The 19422-nt window shown below is 33.0% G+C and overlaps 3 protein-coding genes across 5 annotated transcripts; 2 read left to right on the top strand and 1 right to left on the bottom strand.

Moving 5' to 3' along the window:
* Window positions 1–1271: 1271 nt before the first annotated feature.
* Window positions 1272–8820, top strand: LOC105338798 (aconitate hydratase, mitochondrial). Its single transcript, XM_011444074.4, has 21 exons — window positions 1272–1394; window positions 1725–1790; window positions 3273–3352; window positions 3455–3521; window positions 3713–3784; window positions 3900–4019; window positions 4256–4348; window positions 4668–4737; window positions 4868–4956; window positions 5088–5238; window positions 5402–5506; window positions 5599–5690; window positions 5826–5931; window positions 6094–6251; window positions 6362–6620; window positions 6762–6967; window positions 7415–7512; window positions 7700–7793; window positions 7884–8016; window positions 8147–8268; window positions 8481–8820. The coding sequence occupies exons 1-21, from the start codon at window positions 1365–1367 to the stop codon at window positions 8619–8621; spliced, it is 2352 nt and encodes a 783-aa protein (XP_011442376.2). The 5' UTR covers window positions 1272–1364; the 3' UTR covers window positions 8622–8820.
* Window positions 8821–11161: 2341 nt separating this feature from the next.
* Window positions 11162–13933, bottom strand: LOC105338797 (modulator of smoothened protein). Its single transcript, XM_011444073.4, has 3 exons — window positions 13766–13933; window positions 11516–11737; window positions 11162–11383 (listed from the first exon to the last, which is right to left on the bottom strand). Exons 1-3 carry the CDS (start codon window positions 13866–13868, stop codon window positions 11196–11198), a joined length of 513 nt encoding a protein of 170 aa, XP_011442375.1. The 5' UTR covers window positions 13869–13933; the 3' UTR covers window positions 11162–11195.
* Window positions 13931–18544, top strand: LOC105338796 (uncharacterized). Of its 3 annotated transcripts, none has more exons than XM_011444071.4 (7): window positions 13931–14054; window positions 15079–15344; window positions 15594–15800; window positions 15982–16065; window positions 16168–16738; window positions 17166–17322; window positions 17967–18544. In XM_011444071.4, exons 1-7 carry the CDS (start codon window positions 14045–14047, stop codon window positions 18199–18201), a joined length of 1530 nt encoding a protein of 509 aa, XP_011442373.3. In that variant the 5' UTR covers window positions 13931–14044; the 3' UTR covers window positions 18202–18544. The 3 variants fall into 3 exon arrangements, with proteins under 3 accessions (XP_011442373.3, XP_011442374.3, XP_065922579.1); XM_011444072.3 differs by having other exon boundaries at window positions 13942–14080; XM_066066507.1 differs by lacking the exon at window positions 13931–14054 and adding an exon at window positions 14194–14222.
* Window positions 18545–19422: the final 878 nt, after the last annotated feature.

Raw genomic sequence — 19422 nt, 5'->3', positions numbered from 1 at the left:
TTGTAAATATAACAGTATACATTATATGACAGGCAAACTGGCCATAAACTTAAACTGGCGTGCGACCAGTTCTCGCCGAGTACCATTTCTCGCCAGTACATTGTGACGTCATTTTTGGTATATAATTTTATGTGTTGATAAAATGACGTCACAATGTACTGGCGAGAAATGGTACTCGGCGAGAACTGGTCGCACGCCAGTACTGTTGTAACATATGTCTGAACTAGAAGTTTTCGTATAAATATATAAGATTAAAACGTTTAAATGTATACATTATCAGATATCGAAATAATTTTGAATCAAATAAATGTTATCTTAATATATTTGCATATCCATTGTTCTTTCCCACTGTAATTAAGTCCATACGGAGGAACTGCAATTATTTTTCTTTAGGCCTAATCGCAATTGCTCTGTCTGTATACTATGACGTCATAAAGGTGTGACGTCATATACTTTTCATGACGTTATAGATTTAAAGGAATTACTGAGATAACATATCATTGATTCTATTAACAAATCTGTGTGAATTAAAAAGATACATTACAGTCTGAATGTTTATTTTTGATGCAATACCTATATGTCAAGGTCTAGGCTAAGACAAGGTATTTGCGAGTGGTAAAATGCAAATAAAAGTAATAAACAACGATTATTTATAGTGAACATGGCGTTATGAATAGCAACTGCTCTGCTGGCATATTTTCCATGATGCGCTAGCCAAAAGAGCAATTGCTATTCATTACGCCATGTTCACTAAATAACGTTGTTTATTTCTTAAGTAACCAAGCAGGAAGGAAATCCATAAGAGAGCCATTTTGTTTAACAGATCTATTAAACTTTTTAAAGTATTGACCTATAAATAAAGAAAAATATTTTATTTAGACAAAATACAATTAAATGCAGCACTGTCAGAGACAATTAAGATCAAAACAATTGATTTAAGCCTTTGAATTTGTATATATACATGGCGCTAATAATGATCACTTGGAAAAGCCCAACTTTAAAGTTGGAAAAATCAACTTTAAAGTTAGAAATTTTAAGATTAAAGTTTGAAATTCCTACTTTAAAGTTGGAATTATAAAGAAAAAAAATTACAGTTCGACACTAATACGCTTTTGTAATATCAGAGACATAAATAACTTTATTATATCTCTGGTAATATATAGCTTGAAACTTTGAATACAAAAATGGAATCATCTAACTATGATGAAATTATTGATCATATTGCAAAGATGAAGGATAAAACTCAACTTGGTACGAATTGTTTAAAACTTTTCAAAGCTATATATAGAGTTACTTCCCTTTTGAATACGCTCTCTAGTTTGTCCTTCACTGTTGCGGGAGAGCATCACAACAGATTGAAGAAAATGGGTCTGCTACGACACACGCTAAAAAAAGTTAGTATTTGGGATACATGTGTATTGTTTGATAAGACTACTGACTATTCTTTCGATTAAAATTTATTTGTAACGTTTTCACTGTGCAATTTTCAATGTTCCAGTGCAGACTGGTTTTCAAAGTTAATCAGTACCGAACTGATAGGCACTTGTCCTTAAATGTAATGTCAAATAAAATCACACTTACAATTTGCTTTGTAAAATCGTTGATTCTAAATTTCTTGTTTCCCAACTTGGTTTTTTGGTCTCAAAACCTCCAAACCTCCATCCTTACATTTTGTTTTATGGGTGATTTAGGGCAACATGCATTTTAAAATATTGTATTTGTAGGGCCTTTTGGGGCATCAGGCTCAGGTGAGGCTCTTCCATGGGTCAAGTGCAGCTGCTGCCAAAAAGGTAACAAAATAAAATTTTCCACTCAACAAAATTAATGTGCATGCACATGTAGAAAATATTTTCATATAAAGTCTGTAAATTGTTGATAAAATATTGTGTTTTAAAGTGTACATGATCGATTTTGTTTGTTGATTTTTGTATCAACCAGATATTATTTTTTGGTTCAAATTGAATTTCAATTTTGAACTGAAGGTCAATTCAATATCACTATTACTGTTTTACACGTAGTTCCCTCTGTATATGTCTTTTAAACCATTGATAAATACAGTAAGTTCCTAGAAAGAATCCTGAATAGTGTTAACAAAGTAGATACTCAAATGATGATGGCTTTGTTCTCTTCATGATTGTCCAGTAAACAATGTGCAGTGAAGCATAAAAACTTGGCACAAGTTATTGTTCTAGCTAATCTTCAGCTTTACTACAATTTAAAGCTGTTGTTTGTGTGTTTAGAATATTGCTTCAAACAATTTTACAAGAAATACCCAAAGGCATATGTCTAGCAGCTTCAGTCTGGAAAGTTAATGGTCAATGTAGTTAATTTTTATGTATGAAATTCCTGTGAAAACACTTTTGTAAATGGCCTTGGCAATCAGAAAGTTTATTTCACGTTTATTAAAGACCAAAATCCCTAATGATCGAAGTATGAGAGTACAATTTTTGATGTTATATCATTTTATTTTATTTTACCGGTACTTGTTTACTCATTTTATAAGGAATTGTTATTCATACATGGACTAGTCTACCTTTGTGTTTAAAAAACCTGTTATTAAAGTTTATGATAAATAGATGTATTACATCTTATTCTATTACTATACAGTAATATCTGGTTATTGTCTCTAATTAATCTTTTTATTTCATGTCCCCTCAGATGATAAGGCTCTACTTAAGGGATTGATGATGCAACAATTTACACCAATGTATAGTTGTTAAACAATGTAACCAAAGACAGGCATTGTCAATGCCACTACATATACAGTACTCACATGAGATTTCAATTGAATAGAAGCTTTATTTAATTTGAACAAAACTGTCGAGACCATGGACTGTATGTGTTTTTGGGGGTTTTTTTTGTTCTGTGTTTTTCATGGCATATGGCATATATTTTGTGTATGAAGTTGTAGATTATTTTTCTCAAAGACTAAATTCTGCAAAACACAACTGAAGATAAGTCCATTTATTCCACACTTTCATGAGTCAAGAAAATGATACATACGTATGGTCAATGAACAAAGTCATTGCGTCCCTTGAAATAGGAAATAAACTACCCTTATCTCATAACATGCAGAAATTGTTTAAATCCCAGAATTAAACAAATTTTCTTTGTCTTTCCAATCGTCCAAGATAAATTGTAATGTGCAAACAAAACATATACATTCACAGCATTATCATGAAATATCCCAATCATTTTAAAAAACGAAGTTTGGGGTTTTATCTGTTGACAATGACTATCTATCGAAATGAATTGAGTTCTTTTTTCTTCAGGTTGCCATGAGCAAGTTTGATCAGGATACCTTCATAGATTATGATAAATATGAATACAAATTAAAAACAGTAAGAGAAAAGTAAGTAGTGTCTGTATGAAATTTTGTTCATTAAAATTTTTATTACATTTATTTATCTTTTGATAGAATTTCAGTATTGATTAAATTGTTCTTGTTGCTTAGACTGAATCGCCCACTGACTCTGTCAGAGAAAATTTTATATGGACACATTGATGACCCCAAAACACAGGTAATTATAATGCAAGAACCTCAATTTGTTGCCGTACTTTTGATTTGTCTCAACCCCTAATTTGTATTTAAGTTTAAATTTTGAAACATATTTTGAACATATTTTATTGTATATATAATATACAGTTGGTTTGAAGTCAAGTCCTAGCATCTTACTAGGTTTTCATCCTATGATTATATGATTATTTTTAGGACATTGATAGAGGTGTAAGCTATCTAAAGCTCAGACCTGACAGAGTTGCTATGCAGGATGCCACAGCTCAAGTAAGTAATGCTGGAATTTTTCTAGTTTTTCAAGATGAAGTCTGATCTGTTCCTTTTTACTTTTTTTGTTTGTAAACTTTAAACAGGGGGTGAATTCATAACTTGTCTTTTGTAGATGGCCATGTTACAGTTCATTTCCAGCGGATTGCCAAAAGTTGCTGTCCCGTCCACCATTCACTGTGATCATTTGATAGAAGCCCAGATTGGAGGAACAGAAGATTTGAAACGAGCTAAGGTATTAAAAGATCTGTATATAAAAATGAGTGTATGAAATAATTAATTTTCCATCAGAATGTTGCCTAAATGGAAGAGCCATTACACATTTGACATTTTTCTCTACTGGGGGTATGTGGTTTAGCTGTAGAATAAATACTGTTGGGGACTTCCAACTCAAAACAAATCTATGATATTTGAGATATTAGGGTTCAAGATATTAAAAATGCACTGTATCTTTGATTTCTTTTTGCATAGGATTTAAACAAGGAAGTGTATGAGTTCTTGGCTACAGCAGGAGCCAAGTATGGAGTGGGATTCTGGAAGCCTGGCAGTGGCATCATCCATCAGGTCAGACTTATTATTGAGTGGAAGACAATTCTTCTATTTTCTGTCACATAACACACTGTGGTTTGTTTGTGTGATTGCCTACACTTAATTGTAGTTGACCAGATGAGATCACAAACAAACCTAGAGAAATAAATTAGAGGCTACAGGTGTAGACTGACGGAGTCACAGTCAGATCTATGTATGATGCCTCAAACATCATCAGTCCTATCATTGCTATTGATTGATCTTGATTCTACAAATTTTGCTTCTTACCATAGTAATTTAAGAATGCCTGCAGTTGAGTTTAAAAACTTGATTGACTTTTATATTTTGTATCCAGATCATTTTGGAAAACTATGCTTTCCCTGGTGCTCTTGTCATTGGAACAGACAGTCACACACCAAATGGAGGTAGATATAATTGCTGTACATGCATATACAAATAAATCAATATAACAAATGTAAAACAACATCCCCCCCCCCCCCACCCCAAAAAAAAGCCCAAAGACTAAAAGATTTTGACAAACTCTGGTCTTTATAGGTGGTCTGGGAGGTCTGTGTATTGGAGTAGGTGGAGCCGATGCTGTGGATGTGATGGCTGGACTTCCATGGGAACTTAAATGTCCAAAGGTATATTCAGCGAAGAGTTAATCTTATGCAGAAATAATAAAAGTACATGTACACACGGCTCTGGTATTGTCATCAAAGTGTAAAAGAATTAATAGAAAACCATTTTAGAATCCTTTTAAAAAACTTTTCAGGTTATTGGAGTTAAACTGACAGGTAAACTGAGTGGATGGACCTCTCCCAAAGATGTTATCCTTAAAGTGGCAGGGATCCTTACAGTAAAGGGAGGAACCGGAGCCATTGTGGAATACCATGGCCCAGGGGTTGACTCCATTTCATGCACAGGTAGCTTTAAAATTCATTAAGGTTTACTTGGTTCTTTGGCATTGAAAAGTCTGGATTTTCTCAACAGTTAAAACATTTACATGAACAATATAACATGATATAAATGTATGTGTAGCTTTAATGAATATGACATGTTTGTTAATTCGTATACTTAAAAACATAGGAATGGGGACCATTTGCAACATGGGAGCTGAAATTGGAGCCACCACTTCCTGCTTCCCGTATAATGGCAGAATGGAGGACTACTTGAGGGCCACCAATAGAGGAGGTAATAAAAATGACCAGGTTTTTGAAGAAATGAAATGTTTCTCTCTACGGAGACAAATGGTCATTAATATGAATATTGGTTGGTATTTACAGAGTTAGCAGACTTGGCAAACAATTACAAAGGTTTCCTGTCACCAGACAAGGATTGCTTCTATGATGAGCTGATAGAAATTGATTTGAGCAAGGTATTATCCAATATAAATGAAATACGTATTCAAGTCATTTATATTTGTCTTCTTTATCAAGGTGTACACCAATACATGAATAATCCTTGTCAAATAATGATACTAGTACTATGAAAGAAATATGTTTTTCTTTAGCTGGAGCCACATGTTAATGGACCTTTTACTCCTGACTTGGCTCATCCAATCTCAAAACTAGGACAGACAGCTAAAGATAGCAGTTGGCCTTTGGATATTAAAGTTGGTAAGGAATGAAGTCATCTACAAGTACTGTTGCTGATTACTAAGACATTATGTTTATTTCTATTTGAGGTGAATGTTTGTTTTGTGTCATATGCATAATTCTTGTACATGTTTGCAAGAATAGCCAGCAAACTGAGCAATTTTATCAAATTTTCTCTCAAAGGTTTGATTGGCAGTTGCACCAACAGTAGTTACGAAGATATGAGTCGATCGGCCAGCATTGCTCGTCAGGCATTAAACAAAGGAGTTAAATCCAAAAGCAAATTTACCATTACACCAGGATCTGAACAAATCAGAGCAACTATTGAAAGAGATGGACAGGTACATGTGTATGTTAATCAGAATGTCTTATTTTATGGATTGAATATATTACATACATTGTAATTACTTAATTAGTCATAACTGGAACTTGAAGTCAAATTTCATTGTAGGCTGAAACACTTAGACAGATTGGTGGAGTTGTTTTAGCTAATGCTTGTGGTCCATGCATTGGACAATGGGATAGAAAAGATGTGGCAAAAGGAGAGAAAAACACCATTGTAACCTCATATAATAGAAATTTCACAGGCAGAAATGATGCTAACCCAGCCACTCATGCATTTGTTACTTCCCCTGAATTAGTGACTGCTCTGTCTATTGCTGGAACATTGGACTTCAACCCAGAAACAGATTCCCTTCTTGCAGCCGATGGTATGCTGTCTACTATAATTTTATCAATCATAAATTTAAAAAAATGCCAAATCAAGTGCTTTTCATTTTACAGATAATGGTTTAATATACATCTACATATACATGTTGTTGCACTATTGGCATTAATCAAATTCTCTGCAGGTTCCAAGTTTAAATTTGAGACCCCATATGGGGATGAGTTGCCCACCAAGGGATTTGACCCAGGTCAGGACACTTACCAGGCTCCCCCTGCTGATGGCAGTGGTGTGTCTGTCAATGTGGATCCAAACAGCACTCGGCTTCAACTGCTGACACCTTTCGCAAAATGGGACGGAAAAGATATTGAGAATATGCCAGTTCTTATCAAGGTACTAGGCGATAGCACCTTTATATCCCCTCCCTCTCTCTAAGTTCCCTGTCTGTCTGGTTGTCCACGCATTCTTGTCCAGGCCATATCTTTGTAATGAAGAATGACTGGATGTTCCTATTTTCACAGAAATATTACTATGGACTTTGAAATGTCATCACCTTGACTGAAGGTCATTTAGGCAGGTTCAAGGTCAATACAATAACTAAATATGTTATCGGTGTGTGTGATGGAATGGAGAAGACATAATGTGTGCTTGCTCACAGTCCTTCAGACTTTTCACAACCCATTATTTCTTTTTTACCTCTCATAATGTACCTCTGGTGTGTAGACAGAAAATAGTAGTGATAGAATAAAAACTTAAAATGCCCTGCCACCCCAAAACAAGTTTAAATAAATGAGTTTTGAATATAAATTGAATTTAATAATTTGTATATTTATTCTAAAGGTGAAAGGAAAATGCACAACAGACCACATCAGTATGGCCGGTTACTGGCTGAAATTCAGAGGACATCTTGACAATATCTCAAACAACCTCCTGATTGGGTAAGATTAATGATATAGCTTCTTTCAACATCAAATTTGATTGAAGAAAAAAAAGGAATACATGACTGAGTAGTTTTGAAAACTGAAGTAAAACACTGAAACCTTTTAGTCAAATCTTTCATCAGAGCTCAGTATAGTTATATAAATATCATTCCGTATTGAAGCACATTATCATTTGACAATTTAGAGCTACAAATATTGAAAATGGAGAAGCAAATAATGTGAAGAATCAACTCAATGGTCAGTTTGGAACAGTCCCAGAAGTTGCCCGGTTTTACAAAGTAAGTTCATGTTTACCATTTAGTGAAGCAAGTAATCATTGTAGTTGTACAATTGTTACTTTGTTCATATCTTTCCAATCTTTTATTTAGGCCAACAATGTTCCATGGTGTGTAATTGGAGATGAGAACTACGGAGAGGGAAGCAGTAGAGAGCATGCTGCTCTAGAGCCCAGACATTTAGGAGGAAGAGCCATTATTGTCAAAAGCTTTGCCAGAATTCATGGTACTTGAGTCTCATGCTTTTTACATTGTCTTATACCAAATGCATATATTCTATTGTGAAATATTGTGCAACATAATTATAATCTTTTCTGTACTTTGTTAAAGTCAATTCAATCTTTGCTGATTTTCAGAGACAAATCTGAAGAAGCAGGGTATGCTTCCTCTGACATTTGCTAATCCTGCTGATTATGACAAGATCCAGCCTTCTGATCGTATCTCTCTCATTGGACTGAAAAACTTGGAACCAGGAAAGGTGAGAAATGAAAATTGCTTTGTTAGACACTCGCAAGAAACATTAAAACAATTTATCATTCGAGAGGGTGGGAGAGAGATGTAGATAGGAGATATTATGGAGAAAAAGATATCCTTCAATTGAGGTTCTATTGCTGTATATGAACTTAATATTTATTGCATTTATTGTGAAATGTAGCACAAATAACAATATTTGAATTTCTTTTGATACAGCCTCTTCAATGCAAAATTACCCACGCCGATGGTGGCTCAGAAACAATTGAGCTTAACCACTCCATGAACGAAGGACAGATTACATGGTTCAGGGCAGGAAGTGCCCTCAACAGAATGGCAGAACTAAAAGCCAGCCAGTGAACTGTGATCTGAGTTTTACTAACTGTACATGTAGATACTGAAGTCAATTTTTAGCAGCATTTTTTGTTGTTTTCATGTGATATTGCACAGATGTGGAATTTGTCCTTGACAATGAACTGTGAATGGGACAGATTTGTTTTTAAATTGTCTATTTTGTCATTTTAATTTCCAAATTATAAATTAAATGGTGATTTTGTCATTGTTATTACTGCTAGAAATAAGTTTGATAAAGGATTGTTTAAAATGGGAAGACTTACTGTAGTACCAACACTTTATTATTATTAGAATATTTAAAACCATTGTGGAGTACAAGTTCTGACAGTTATGTCCCCTCACACTGAGGTATTGGTAGAGTCACTCATACAAAAACATTTGTACAACATACCAGTACATGCAATCATGGCAAATATTAAATTTTGACCTACATAAATTCCTTTGACCATGTGAACAACATTTTAACTGTCAAAAATGTTAAAAAGCCTTTTAAGGGTCCTCCACACACCTGGGAAAAGATCTGCATACAAGCCTATTCTTCTAAATTACTTAATGACATGGACTTTTAGCATGTGTTTGACTTGAAATTGACTCCCCGAAAAATTCAATTTGGGTGTTAAAAAGATAATTTTTTTAATTTTATGGCTGTTCATGAAAATTAAAGTCCCTACAGTATTCAAACTTGGGACCTGCGGGTCGGTAGACAAAAGCTACATCCATGGCGCCACAGGATAGACACTAAGTATTAGTAATATAAACTGTTTCACATAGCATTAAAATCGCCATCTTGTGACGTACTCTTATAAAACAGTAGAAGTCACGGGTTGTTGAGGATCCTTAAATGCAGATGATTAGGTGCCTTACTGCTTTATCCTATTATAGAATAATATTTTGGTCATTTCCATGTTTCTTTCACTAGTTTTTCAGTTTGGGGAAAGCTTAGATTCATATTTTGTTTTTTAATAACTGTTATTATTTGAATTTCCACTCAAATTGAGAACAAGGGACATTTCAAAAATTTATTTTGAACACAGGCTCAGTAATTACAATATAACTCGTTAAGTATGATCATGGATATAGCAGAATATCAGATAAAGTGAAATTTTATGAAGTTTTAACAAATTCTAGCAAAATTACGGTTACAAAGAACTTGGTTATATAACAAATGTTCAGATATAACAAACTGAATCTGAGCTCCTTAAAGATGAAAAATAAACAAATTTACATTTTTGTTATTGTTTTGAATTGTTAAAAGTTAGAAATACTAATTGATATACTGGTAATTGTTTAATGAATTTATTTTCACATATATATTTCAATTCCCAATTCGTATTATTTAAATATTTTCTATAAATGTATTCTTTTGTAAATACATAAATAAACACAAATGATTGCATGTGGAAGGAAACATGCATACAATGAATTTGCTTGCTTATTTCATGCATTACAAATTCATTACAGTAAAACTTGGTTATAACAAAGTCATAGGGACCAATGGATTTACTTCGTTATATCTGTAATTTGTTAAATCCGTACAACGAATTCGTGACGATAACTATAGCAAATTCACTAATATACATGTTTTCTTTCACCAGACTATAATTTTACTAATTGAGTCTTAGAATAAAAATACATTACTTTGATACCTTTAATGATTGGGTTGTGAGTCGAAAAATAATATATATGAAAAAAAATTCATTCAAACTATTATGTTAAATAGTAGTGCAAACTTTTTTTTTAAAATGTAAAGAAATTCGTTATAAAGGTGTAAATTTCGTTATTATTCACTTCCCCGGGACTCGTAATCAGTTCACTATATTCGTAAATTCGTTATATCCGAATTCGTTATAACCCTAAAATTTTGCAAAGATTTGTTAAGAATTTTACCAGGGACTCAAAAAAACTTCGCTATATCCAAGAGTTCACTATATCCATGTTCGTACTAAACAAGTTTTACTGTATACAGTTTTCATGATTTATGAATATGGTGTACTAAATCCAATGGTTCTAAGGAATTCACAATAACCGAGTCTTACTGTACATGTGTTAAATGAAGAGAAAAATCCAACAATTATTTTAACATTTTATTTCTAGAAACTGTCACAATTTTATAAAACGTCATAGAATTTTAACAAATGTAAAAACAACAAAAATAAAGGCATTAAAAAACAGCTATACACATTACAGTACATGTATTCAATGGAACAAAGAGTGAAATTACTTGCACATAATATATATATAAGTATCTCTTAATCAACAAATGTCAAATCTACCTGGTCTCTTCATTTTGCAGGAGCTACCTATGAAGTACTCTGTATATAACAAGCACTGACATAGAAAAGAATACCATGTACATCGTATTCAGGTGCATGTACTATTTACAGTTTAAAGCTTTAAGCAATCTACAGTGTTTGTTAACTAAACATTACATTTTTCCATTCGTGATATCTTGTTTACCGAATGTTGGTAATATTCTGCATACATGCAGCATCACAACAGGATTTTTCTTTTCTTTCGTCGGTCAAAGCAGCTTTTTAAAGACGTACTTGATATTGCACATAACAATCAATAAAATGAAGTTTAAAAATGTGGTAGACAAACTTTGCTTGCAAACAGTTCTGAGACCACAGTAATCCATAGAGCAAGGACAAAAAAGATATAGGAAATGCCAACTTGATAATTATTGGGGAGCTGATAGGGTTCACCTCCGATCTGTTCCATGTTAAATCCGATTGGAAAAATGACTGCAGCCAGGCAAAACAAAATGACTGAAAATAAATAAATTGGTATGATGAAAGAGGAAAACCTTAAAGAAATGAAACTATTTTTTATTCTTATTACGGTAATGGTATTTATAAGAATAAATCAGGTTTTAAAACTTACTACTGAAAAGTACTTACTTGCAACAAATCCTAGCCACCTGGCATGCTTCATAACTCTGTATTTCCAGTGGGAGAGGATCAGTAGTCCGATAGTTGAGGTCACACTTAGAATGCCCAGTATAATACAGGCAAATGTCAGCAGCCATTCTGTTCTCTGGGGGACAGGAGTAAAGCACATTTCACTCTGCTGGCCACTATAAATCTCCAAACACGACTGCAACAGTCCAATATATGTACGACCTATAAACAAAACAACTCCATGAGACCATGACTTAAGAACTGTAATAAATTACAAAAATTTAGTAAAATGAATTTACAAACAATTTTTCATATATGGACCTTTGGTATTGAAAACTCATTACATCTGGCCATGTTTATTGCAAGAGTTTGCCTACTGGTATTTTCTTTAGAGAAGTGAGTTTGCCTAAAATGTAGTTTAACAGATGAAAACATTAGTTAATGAATCATTAACTATTATCAACAAATTGTTAACTATAGTTTACCTTTTGTAAACTGTAGTTTACAGTAAACTATAGTTTACTGTTTGTAAACTTTAGTTAATAATGGATAAGCCTAGTTTATTATCTGTGAAACTTTAATTCATGCTGTTAATTTATATTTCACATCTGTAAATCATAGTTAACACGATCAACTATGTTTCAGAAGTATAAACTATAATTAACACTGCAAATAATTCTGATAAATATAATTTCACGATTCTAAACGCTATGATTAACAACTCTTAACTTTAGTTTTTGATTGTTAATTTTTGTTTTCAGATGTGAATCTATATTTACCGGTATCAGAAAAATCTATTGTTAACGTTATTTGAAGACAAATAAACTTAGATTAACATTGGTAAACTATAGTTTACCATCATTAAAAATATTGTTTTACAGATGAAAATTAAAGTTAATGAATGGTTAAAAGTAGTTGGCTGTTTGTAAACTACACTTTATGGTTGATAAACCTAATTCATCAACTAAGAAACGTTTAGGTCATTTTTGTAAATTTGGCATGCCATACATAAACTTAGATTATCATTGGTAAACTACAGTTTACATTTGTTAAATATAGTTTCACAGATGAAAACTATATTTAAAAAATCGTTAACTATAGTTAACATGATCAGCTATGTTTCAGAAGTGTAAAACTATAATTTACATTAAACAACTATTTGCGATTGCAAAACATAGTTTATCTGATTAACATAGTTTTACAATTGTAAAACTATAATTAACAACTCTCAACTATAGTTAACGAATGTAAATCATAGTTGACATATGTGAATTTATATCTATCAGCAAACTATTGTGAACTTCATTGCAGACAGATATACTTAGATTATCAATCATAAACTATAGTTTACAACTGTTATAGTTTTTCAGATGAAAACTATAGTTACCATTTGTTAACTATATTTTGCAGTTGGTAAACTATAGTTAACAGACTGCTGTATGTTTAGCTCATTTCTGTAAATTTGACTTGCCAAAGATATATAAACACATCTGTTATCTATGATTTACATACTTTATACTACGATGAAGTGTTGTTAATCATAGTTTCACAAAATCATGAAAGTATATATTAATATTTATCAGATAAACGGTAGGTTTATCAATTGCAAATAATTGTTTTTAGGGTTCATTTAAAGTTTACACTTCTATAACATAGTTACTGCGTTAACTTTGGTTTACAGATGTTAAGATAGATTAAAGGTGCTTACTACAGTTTATTGGTGATAAACCTAGTATATTAACTGTTAAACTATGTTTATCAACTGTTAACTATAATTTACAAAACATAAACAATAAGTTCACAATCATGGATTTATTAAATCATTAATAAAATTATTATAGTTAGTACTTGTAAAACATTGAATAATGATAAGGTTTACAGATGCAAAATACAGAATAATATTGTTAACTTTATTTTACTATCCGTGAACTACAGTTTACAACCAAATAAACCCAGTTCATTGACTGTAACACTATGTTTAGCTTATCTTTGTGACTTTCGCATGCCATAAATAAATATATGATCTATAGTGTCTTGCACCATTTTACTTATAAAAAATTGAGGTATCAAACTGATGTATTTACATTTATTGAAAACGAATAAAAATAATCAACACATTCGTGACATATACAATGATAAAAAAGCAACATATAAAGCCTATCCAATAAAGTTAAAATTATAATGAGTATTTTACATTTTTATGCTGATCAAATTAAAAAAAAAGTTATCGGTTAATCAAAGTTTAATTACCACCAATATCAGAAACAATCCATCTTGGCATTGCCAAACTTGCAACTGCAAACACGTCTGCTGTGAGGAACAAAGCGCTGGAAATGATACTCAATCTATCCATTTTGACTTCAGGATCTCCTGCAGTTTGTTTTTCAGGGTTGTTGGGTATTTGATAATTCGTACCAGGATGAAAACTTTCAAGGTTACACGAACGACGTGTCTATTATAAACGAAATGGGCATGCGGTGACCACGGAGTAATTTACATAATTTTGAGACAATTTTAAATTAACAACTTATGAAGATTAGTAAGATACTTTCTTGACTATTTCAGGTAATTTGTCAAGCATTCCTTGTTGTGCTTGGCTAATCAGATTATTATATAGTGTATGACTATGATCATGGTAGGTCGTATGTAAACATTACAGTACAATGATTACAAAAACCAGTGATCCTTGTTACATAGCAAAGTTCATGTATGTTTATCTAATCATGTTTTAAGGGAAAACATCCAAATTATTGTGTATTATTGGTAATTGTTTCTTTGATGTTGCATCACATTTTTGTTCCATTGAAAATATCAAAGAGACATGCATTTATTTCATAAAATAATTATAATTTGTCTAAAAATTGAAGTGTGAATGAATATCGGTACTGGTGTGCGACCAGTTCTCGCTGAATACTTTCTTGCCAGTGCATTGTTACGTAATTTTTTGTAAATGATTTGATGTGTTGATAAAATAACGTAACAATGCACTGGCTCAAAATGATACTTGTCGAGAACTGGTCGCACACACACCAGTATCAGTATGGGTTCTCTAGAGTATGAGTACTTGTAACGAGCTTATAACATAGCTGGTAAAACTTTTCAAAGACAAACTGTATCCTAATTAAGGGTATGAGTTCTCCAGAGTTTAAGTCCACAGAGATATTGTACCAGGGTATACATATGAATTCTCAAAAGTAAAAGAAACTGGACCCTACATGGGTATAGGTTTTTCAGTTTCTGTATTCAGGGTACAAGTTCTCTTTGGTACTGTATACAGGGAGATATTCACCCCAATTTATTTTTGCCCCTTTTATCCTTCCTGTTAGCAGGCAAACTTAAGTCTGGGCAAATTCAAAGTATCTTTTTAACAACTGTATAAATTAAATTTCTAAATGTGTCCAGGCAAAATTAAGATGGGAAGAAACTGTTTGCAAGTGTAGAAGGGCAAAAAAAAAAACCAAGGGACAAAAATAAGTCTACCCTGTAATTGTAGGTGTTCTAGGCTCAATGCCTTGTTCAGCCACACTGTTTTAATTAATAAATTTAGTATTGTTGTTTTGCAGACAAGATGTGGAGAAGTGTGTTGAAGAGCTTGCTGGTTTTGGCTGGGACCACTGTGGCAGTCCCCTATGTTATTACCTCGGTCAGCAGTGTACTGTATGGCTGGGGTGAAAGGAAAAACAAAGTCCGCAGAACGCTTAGCCCCTTCAAAGTGATAGCATTTAGTTACACTCTCCTTCAGATGATGCAGATCAAACTGAAATATATACCTTTATATATACAGTGGAAACGGTTTTACAGCTTAGCAAAACCATCACAAGTTCTAAAGGTATATTTTTTAAATCAGGGAAATTTTAAGGTAAACATCTTCAGTGACTAGTTCAGTAACTAGAAGATAGATAATTAAGTCTGTTAAATTATACCATGTGGGGTATATAAATATCAAGATGTATACCTTGTATCCATATGTTTATCATTATTTTGCAAATTTTCCACTGCCTTAAAACCATTAATAAACATGTACATGAACCCTAAGTGATGGACTACAACAAAACATAATGGTATGGATTTCTTGTAGAACTTATCTTATGGAAGGCATGAGGAGACTCTAGACTTGTATTTGCCAGAGACAAGAAAAGGAAATGATAACATTCCTGTGGTTATTTTTGTATCTGGGGGAGCCTGGTCCATGAAAAATAAAGAAATGTATGGACTTCTGTGTTCGGAGATGGCCAATAAACTTCAAGTTGTTGTCTGTTGTCCCAACTATTCTGCTTACCCTAAGGTAAATACATGCATTATAATTGATTGGGTGCTTAAAGTAAATCATTTGCACTTTCCATCCCTGTATACATGGCTTAAAACATAATCATATTTCTTGGACCTGGGTGTTCATTGTAATTTCAAAATAACTACTGTTACATACTTGTACCATGCTTCTGTAAACTGATAAGGGCCTGTTTTAGGGCTATGTGGATGACATGATTCAAGATGTGGTGGATTGTTTATGCTGGATCAATGAGAATGTAGGAGACTATGGTGGAGACAAGGTAAGCAGCAGATTAATTGTTCACCGTGTTCTACAAGTTATTACATGTACTTTGAAAATTGAATGTATTCATGTGGTACGTATCCGATTTTTTTTCCTGTAGGATCAACTAATGTTGATAGGCCATTCATCTGGTGCTCACCTTTGCATTATGGCAATCTTGGAGCTACTGCACGATGACATTTTGAATGCAGAGGACCTGCCAATTTCTGAATCAGTGGCTCCCCAGATTCACTTCGAGGAGTCTCACTATAAAAGGGAGGAATCAAATGGACATAATCTGGATGGAAGCTCCGGATCTTCAGGCTCCTTCTGTGTGTTAAATGATAACGGGGAGAAGAAAGACAGCTTGGAAGCCAGCAACACCAGTAGTACGTACGAAATGTTAAAGAAGCCTGAAGCAGATGTTATGGAAGAATCTGTTGCTGCAGGTTATGTGAAACCAATGATGGACAGTGACATTGAAAAAGTAGAGGTAGGACAGGGTGAAATTGCTAAACAAGGGGAGCTAAGTGAAAGTAATCCGTCCACTGAAGACTCTAATGTTGATAGGAGACCTGCAGAATCAGAGGAGGAAGAAGTGGGCAGCGAGCATGATTCTGTCATTACAGTTAGGTCCAATGACAGACAAAGGACACTGGTAGATATTGGGAAATCTGTCAAGGCTGTTATAGGCAAGTTACATATACTTGTACCTTATAACCACTTGTGCCAGTTATCTGTGGATAAAGGACTATGTGTAGCTAACCAGCTTTTATTTCTGTTTGAGAAAATTTCATGTTTCACGAGAGCCTCATCATGGTGAATATTGTCATTAACCAGTCCCTGACTTCTTTTGTATTTGTTAAAATGGTAAACATAGGCTTGGTCACCTAAATCACTGGTAAATCATTCAAGAAGTTATGATGATAAGTAAAGTTGGTTTACAGAAAATTTCCACAGAGCAACAGTAATTCATTCAACTTCTACAAGATTTATTGTTTAAAAAGTTTTTTAGGTGTAGCTGAAGAATTCCATGTAGGAAATTTTTATTAGCATCTTGTAAAGCATTTTCCTAGAGCATAGATTTATTGGTTGATACAAAATAATTCTACATTCTAGGTTTAGCTGGAGTATACCATATAGGGGACCATTATGAACACGAGACATCCCGGGGTGTTGAAGATGTGTCCTGTATGGCTAGAGTCATGTATGGAGAGAGCCATTTTGACAGATTTTCACCAACCAGATTGTGCCATTCACTCTCCCGAGGAGTCAGGTACATGAATAGTGGCATCCTTTTGTGTAAAATAAAAATGATTTTTTAATTTGTTGTTTTAATATGCTGTTGGCCAACTCTTCTTTTATATTACACCCATCATACCTAGTAATGCTCAATGGGATAATATCAAAATATCTGTAAGAATTGAGATGACTATAAAGTCACTTAAGCTTTAGAAAGAAAGAAGTTAATGTTATCATTAATAACATCCAGTTTGTAGAACTCATCTCATAGCATCAGTTTTCATTGTCCTGCTCCGAGAAATATGAAATGAATTTTCTTAGTCTTCTTATTTTCAATGTACATGTATACTAAATATACTGGTATGTGAAAGTTACTCAAGTAGCATTGTCACAAGCCACAGTCAGGAGTCTGCATTGCTCTGTACCTGTAGCTATTTTATATAAAGTGCTATTGGATAATCAAAGATCATATCAAAGGTCAATCTCTAACTTTGCTTTACTCCCATAGCTCAATAATCAAACAAGTTACAGGATATTCTGATCTCATGAAATTTTGGCAGATGGGGGAGGAATGAACATATTATTGGCCATGATTCGCATTGATGCAGAGAATAATACAAGAACATAAATTGTTTTTGGAGATTCATACTTAATTTCAAATTTATAATTTAATTACAGATTACCAAAGATTGTATTGCTTCATGGAACAAAAGACTACGTTGTACCAGAGTCCTCCAGCGTTAAGTTTTGTGATGTACTGAGAGACCTTTATGTAGATGTTGCATTACATATCATACCAGACTGTGATCACTATGAAATATGTCTAGATTTGATGAAATCTAATCGTAAATTTTATCAACCAGTTATGGGCATTATTTTACAAACAGCAAAATCTGTTCTTTCAGACAAGTGATACATGTAACAACAACCATTTTTTTATAACTTACAATTTCTGCTGATTGTTTTTCAAACCATTATTTCTAAAAATACGCTTAGATTGAATGGTCTTCTTTCATGTTATATTTCTGAAAGAAGAATTGTCTCAATTAAAATTGTTGTGTAATTCCATGTTCTTTGTTCCAATATGTTCATGAGGTACCTGGTACTAGGTACTTTGCTTTGTTTTGAAAATTCTATTTGACCTTCTTTTATCACGATGAAAAACAGTGATTGTAGGGGAGGTACATTGTACTTTCTATTATTAATAAAATTGTACTAAAGAAAAACATTGTGTATTGTATAAAATTGATATAATTTTTTTCCTTCCTATTTTTTCTTGATATCCCAGTAATTAAGTAGTACCAATGTTAAAGTGTGACACTCTGTAAAACACTGTTAGGCTTGGAAAACATTTCCAGGGATACCCTGGGAAAAACACCTTGAAAAGATAAATCTAAAACATGAAAATTACATCCCTTTTTAATTGTTCCATGCCAGCAATGGAGACATTAAATGAACATATTAACAATTTACTGAAATTTCTGAAAGCGAAAAGAAAGACAGATTTGTCAAAAGCACAGCACAAGCCTGAGGTATCTGAGCTATTGATAAGAGCTCAGTTATTACATAGAGCAGCAAATTATCACAAATTTACCAAGGAGAGCCAAACTGGTATGAAATTTCACACATATTAATATAAACTGAAATACTTCTTTACCGTAGAGCAAATGTATGAATACACTTTTGAAACAGAACTGAAAATCTATTAACATTAATTTCAAATACTTGACTATACACTTGTCTAGTTTTTTCCCCTGTTTACATTATGTATACTTCGAAGTTCAAATGGAAAAACAAAACAAAAAGTTTTTTCTTAATACAAATTACATGTACATGGAAATATGGTACTTATATGTTGCAATCAACAACAAACAAAAAGTGCAAATCGTGGTTCATATTTCTTGTTTAAAGGCTGGAAGACCAGTGTATGAAAATAATACCAGTAAACACATCGTAGACAAAAATCGACAAAAGTACAGTTACATTCCATTGCCTTGATCACTACATTCTTCCAAAACAAAGACTTTTACTGAAGGTCATTATTTATGGACAGTACAGAGAAATAAAAGGATTTCCTATATAAATACACTAAACATTGACATGCTATTGGAATGTGTGATTTTTTTTTTCTTTC

Source organism: Magallana gigas, chromosome 7 (genome assembly GCF_963853765.1).
Source record: "Magallana gigas chromosome 7, xbMagGiga1.1, whole genome shotgun sequence".
Lineage (NCBI taxonomy): Eukaryota > Metazoa > Mollusca > Bivalvia > Ostreida > Ostreidae > Magallana > Magallana gigas.
This window is presented reverse-complemented; position numbering and strand designations above follow the sequence as displayed.

Excerpts from the sequence above, each read along its gene's own strand:
- LOC105338797 (XM_011444073.4), bottom strand. The coding sequence starts at position 13,868 with ATGGATAGATTGAGTATCATTTCCAGCGCTTTGTTCCTCACAGCAGAC. Across the intron at positions 11,738-13,765 it reads GATTGTTTCTGATATTGGTG|GTCGTACATATATTGGACTG; the intron begins GTAATTAAACTT and ends TTTTGTTTATAG. Across the intron at positions 11,384-11,515 it reads GTGGCTAGGATTTGTTGCAA|TCATTTTGTTTTGCCTGGCT; the intron begins GTAAGTACTTTT and ends ATTTATTTTCAG.
- LOC105338796 (XM_011444071.4), top strand. Across the intron at positions 15,345-15,593 it reads AACCATCACAAGTTCTAAAG|AACTTATCTTATGGAAGGCA; the intron begins GTATATTTTTTA and ends GATTTCTTGTAG. Across the intron at positions 16,066-16,167 it reads GAGACTATGGTGGAGACAAG|GATCAACTAATGTTGATAGG; the intron begins GTAAGCAGCAGA and ends TTTTTCCTGTAG.
- LOC105338798 (XM_011444074.4), top strand. The coding sequence starts at position 1,365 with ATGGGTCTGCTACGACACACGCTAAAAAAA. Across the intron at positions 5,239-5,401 it reads TGACTCCATTTCATGCACAG|GAATGGGGACCATTTGCAAC; the intron begins GTAGCTTTAAAA and ends TTAAAAACATAG. Across the intron at positions 5,507-5,598 it reads GAGGGCCACCAATAGAGGAG|AGTTAGCAGACTTGGCAAAC; the intron begins GTAATAAAAATG and ends TGGTATTTACAG.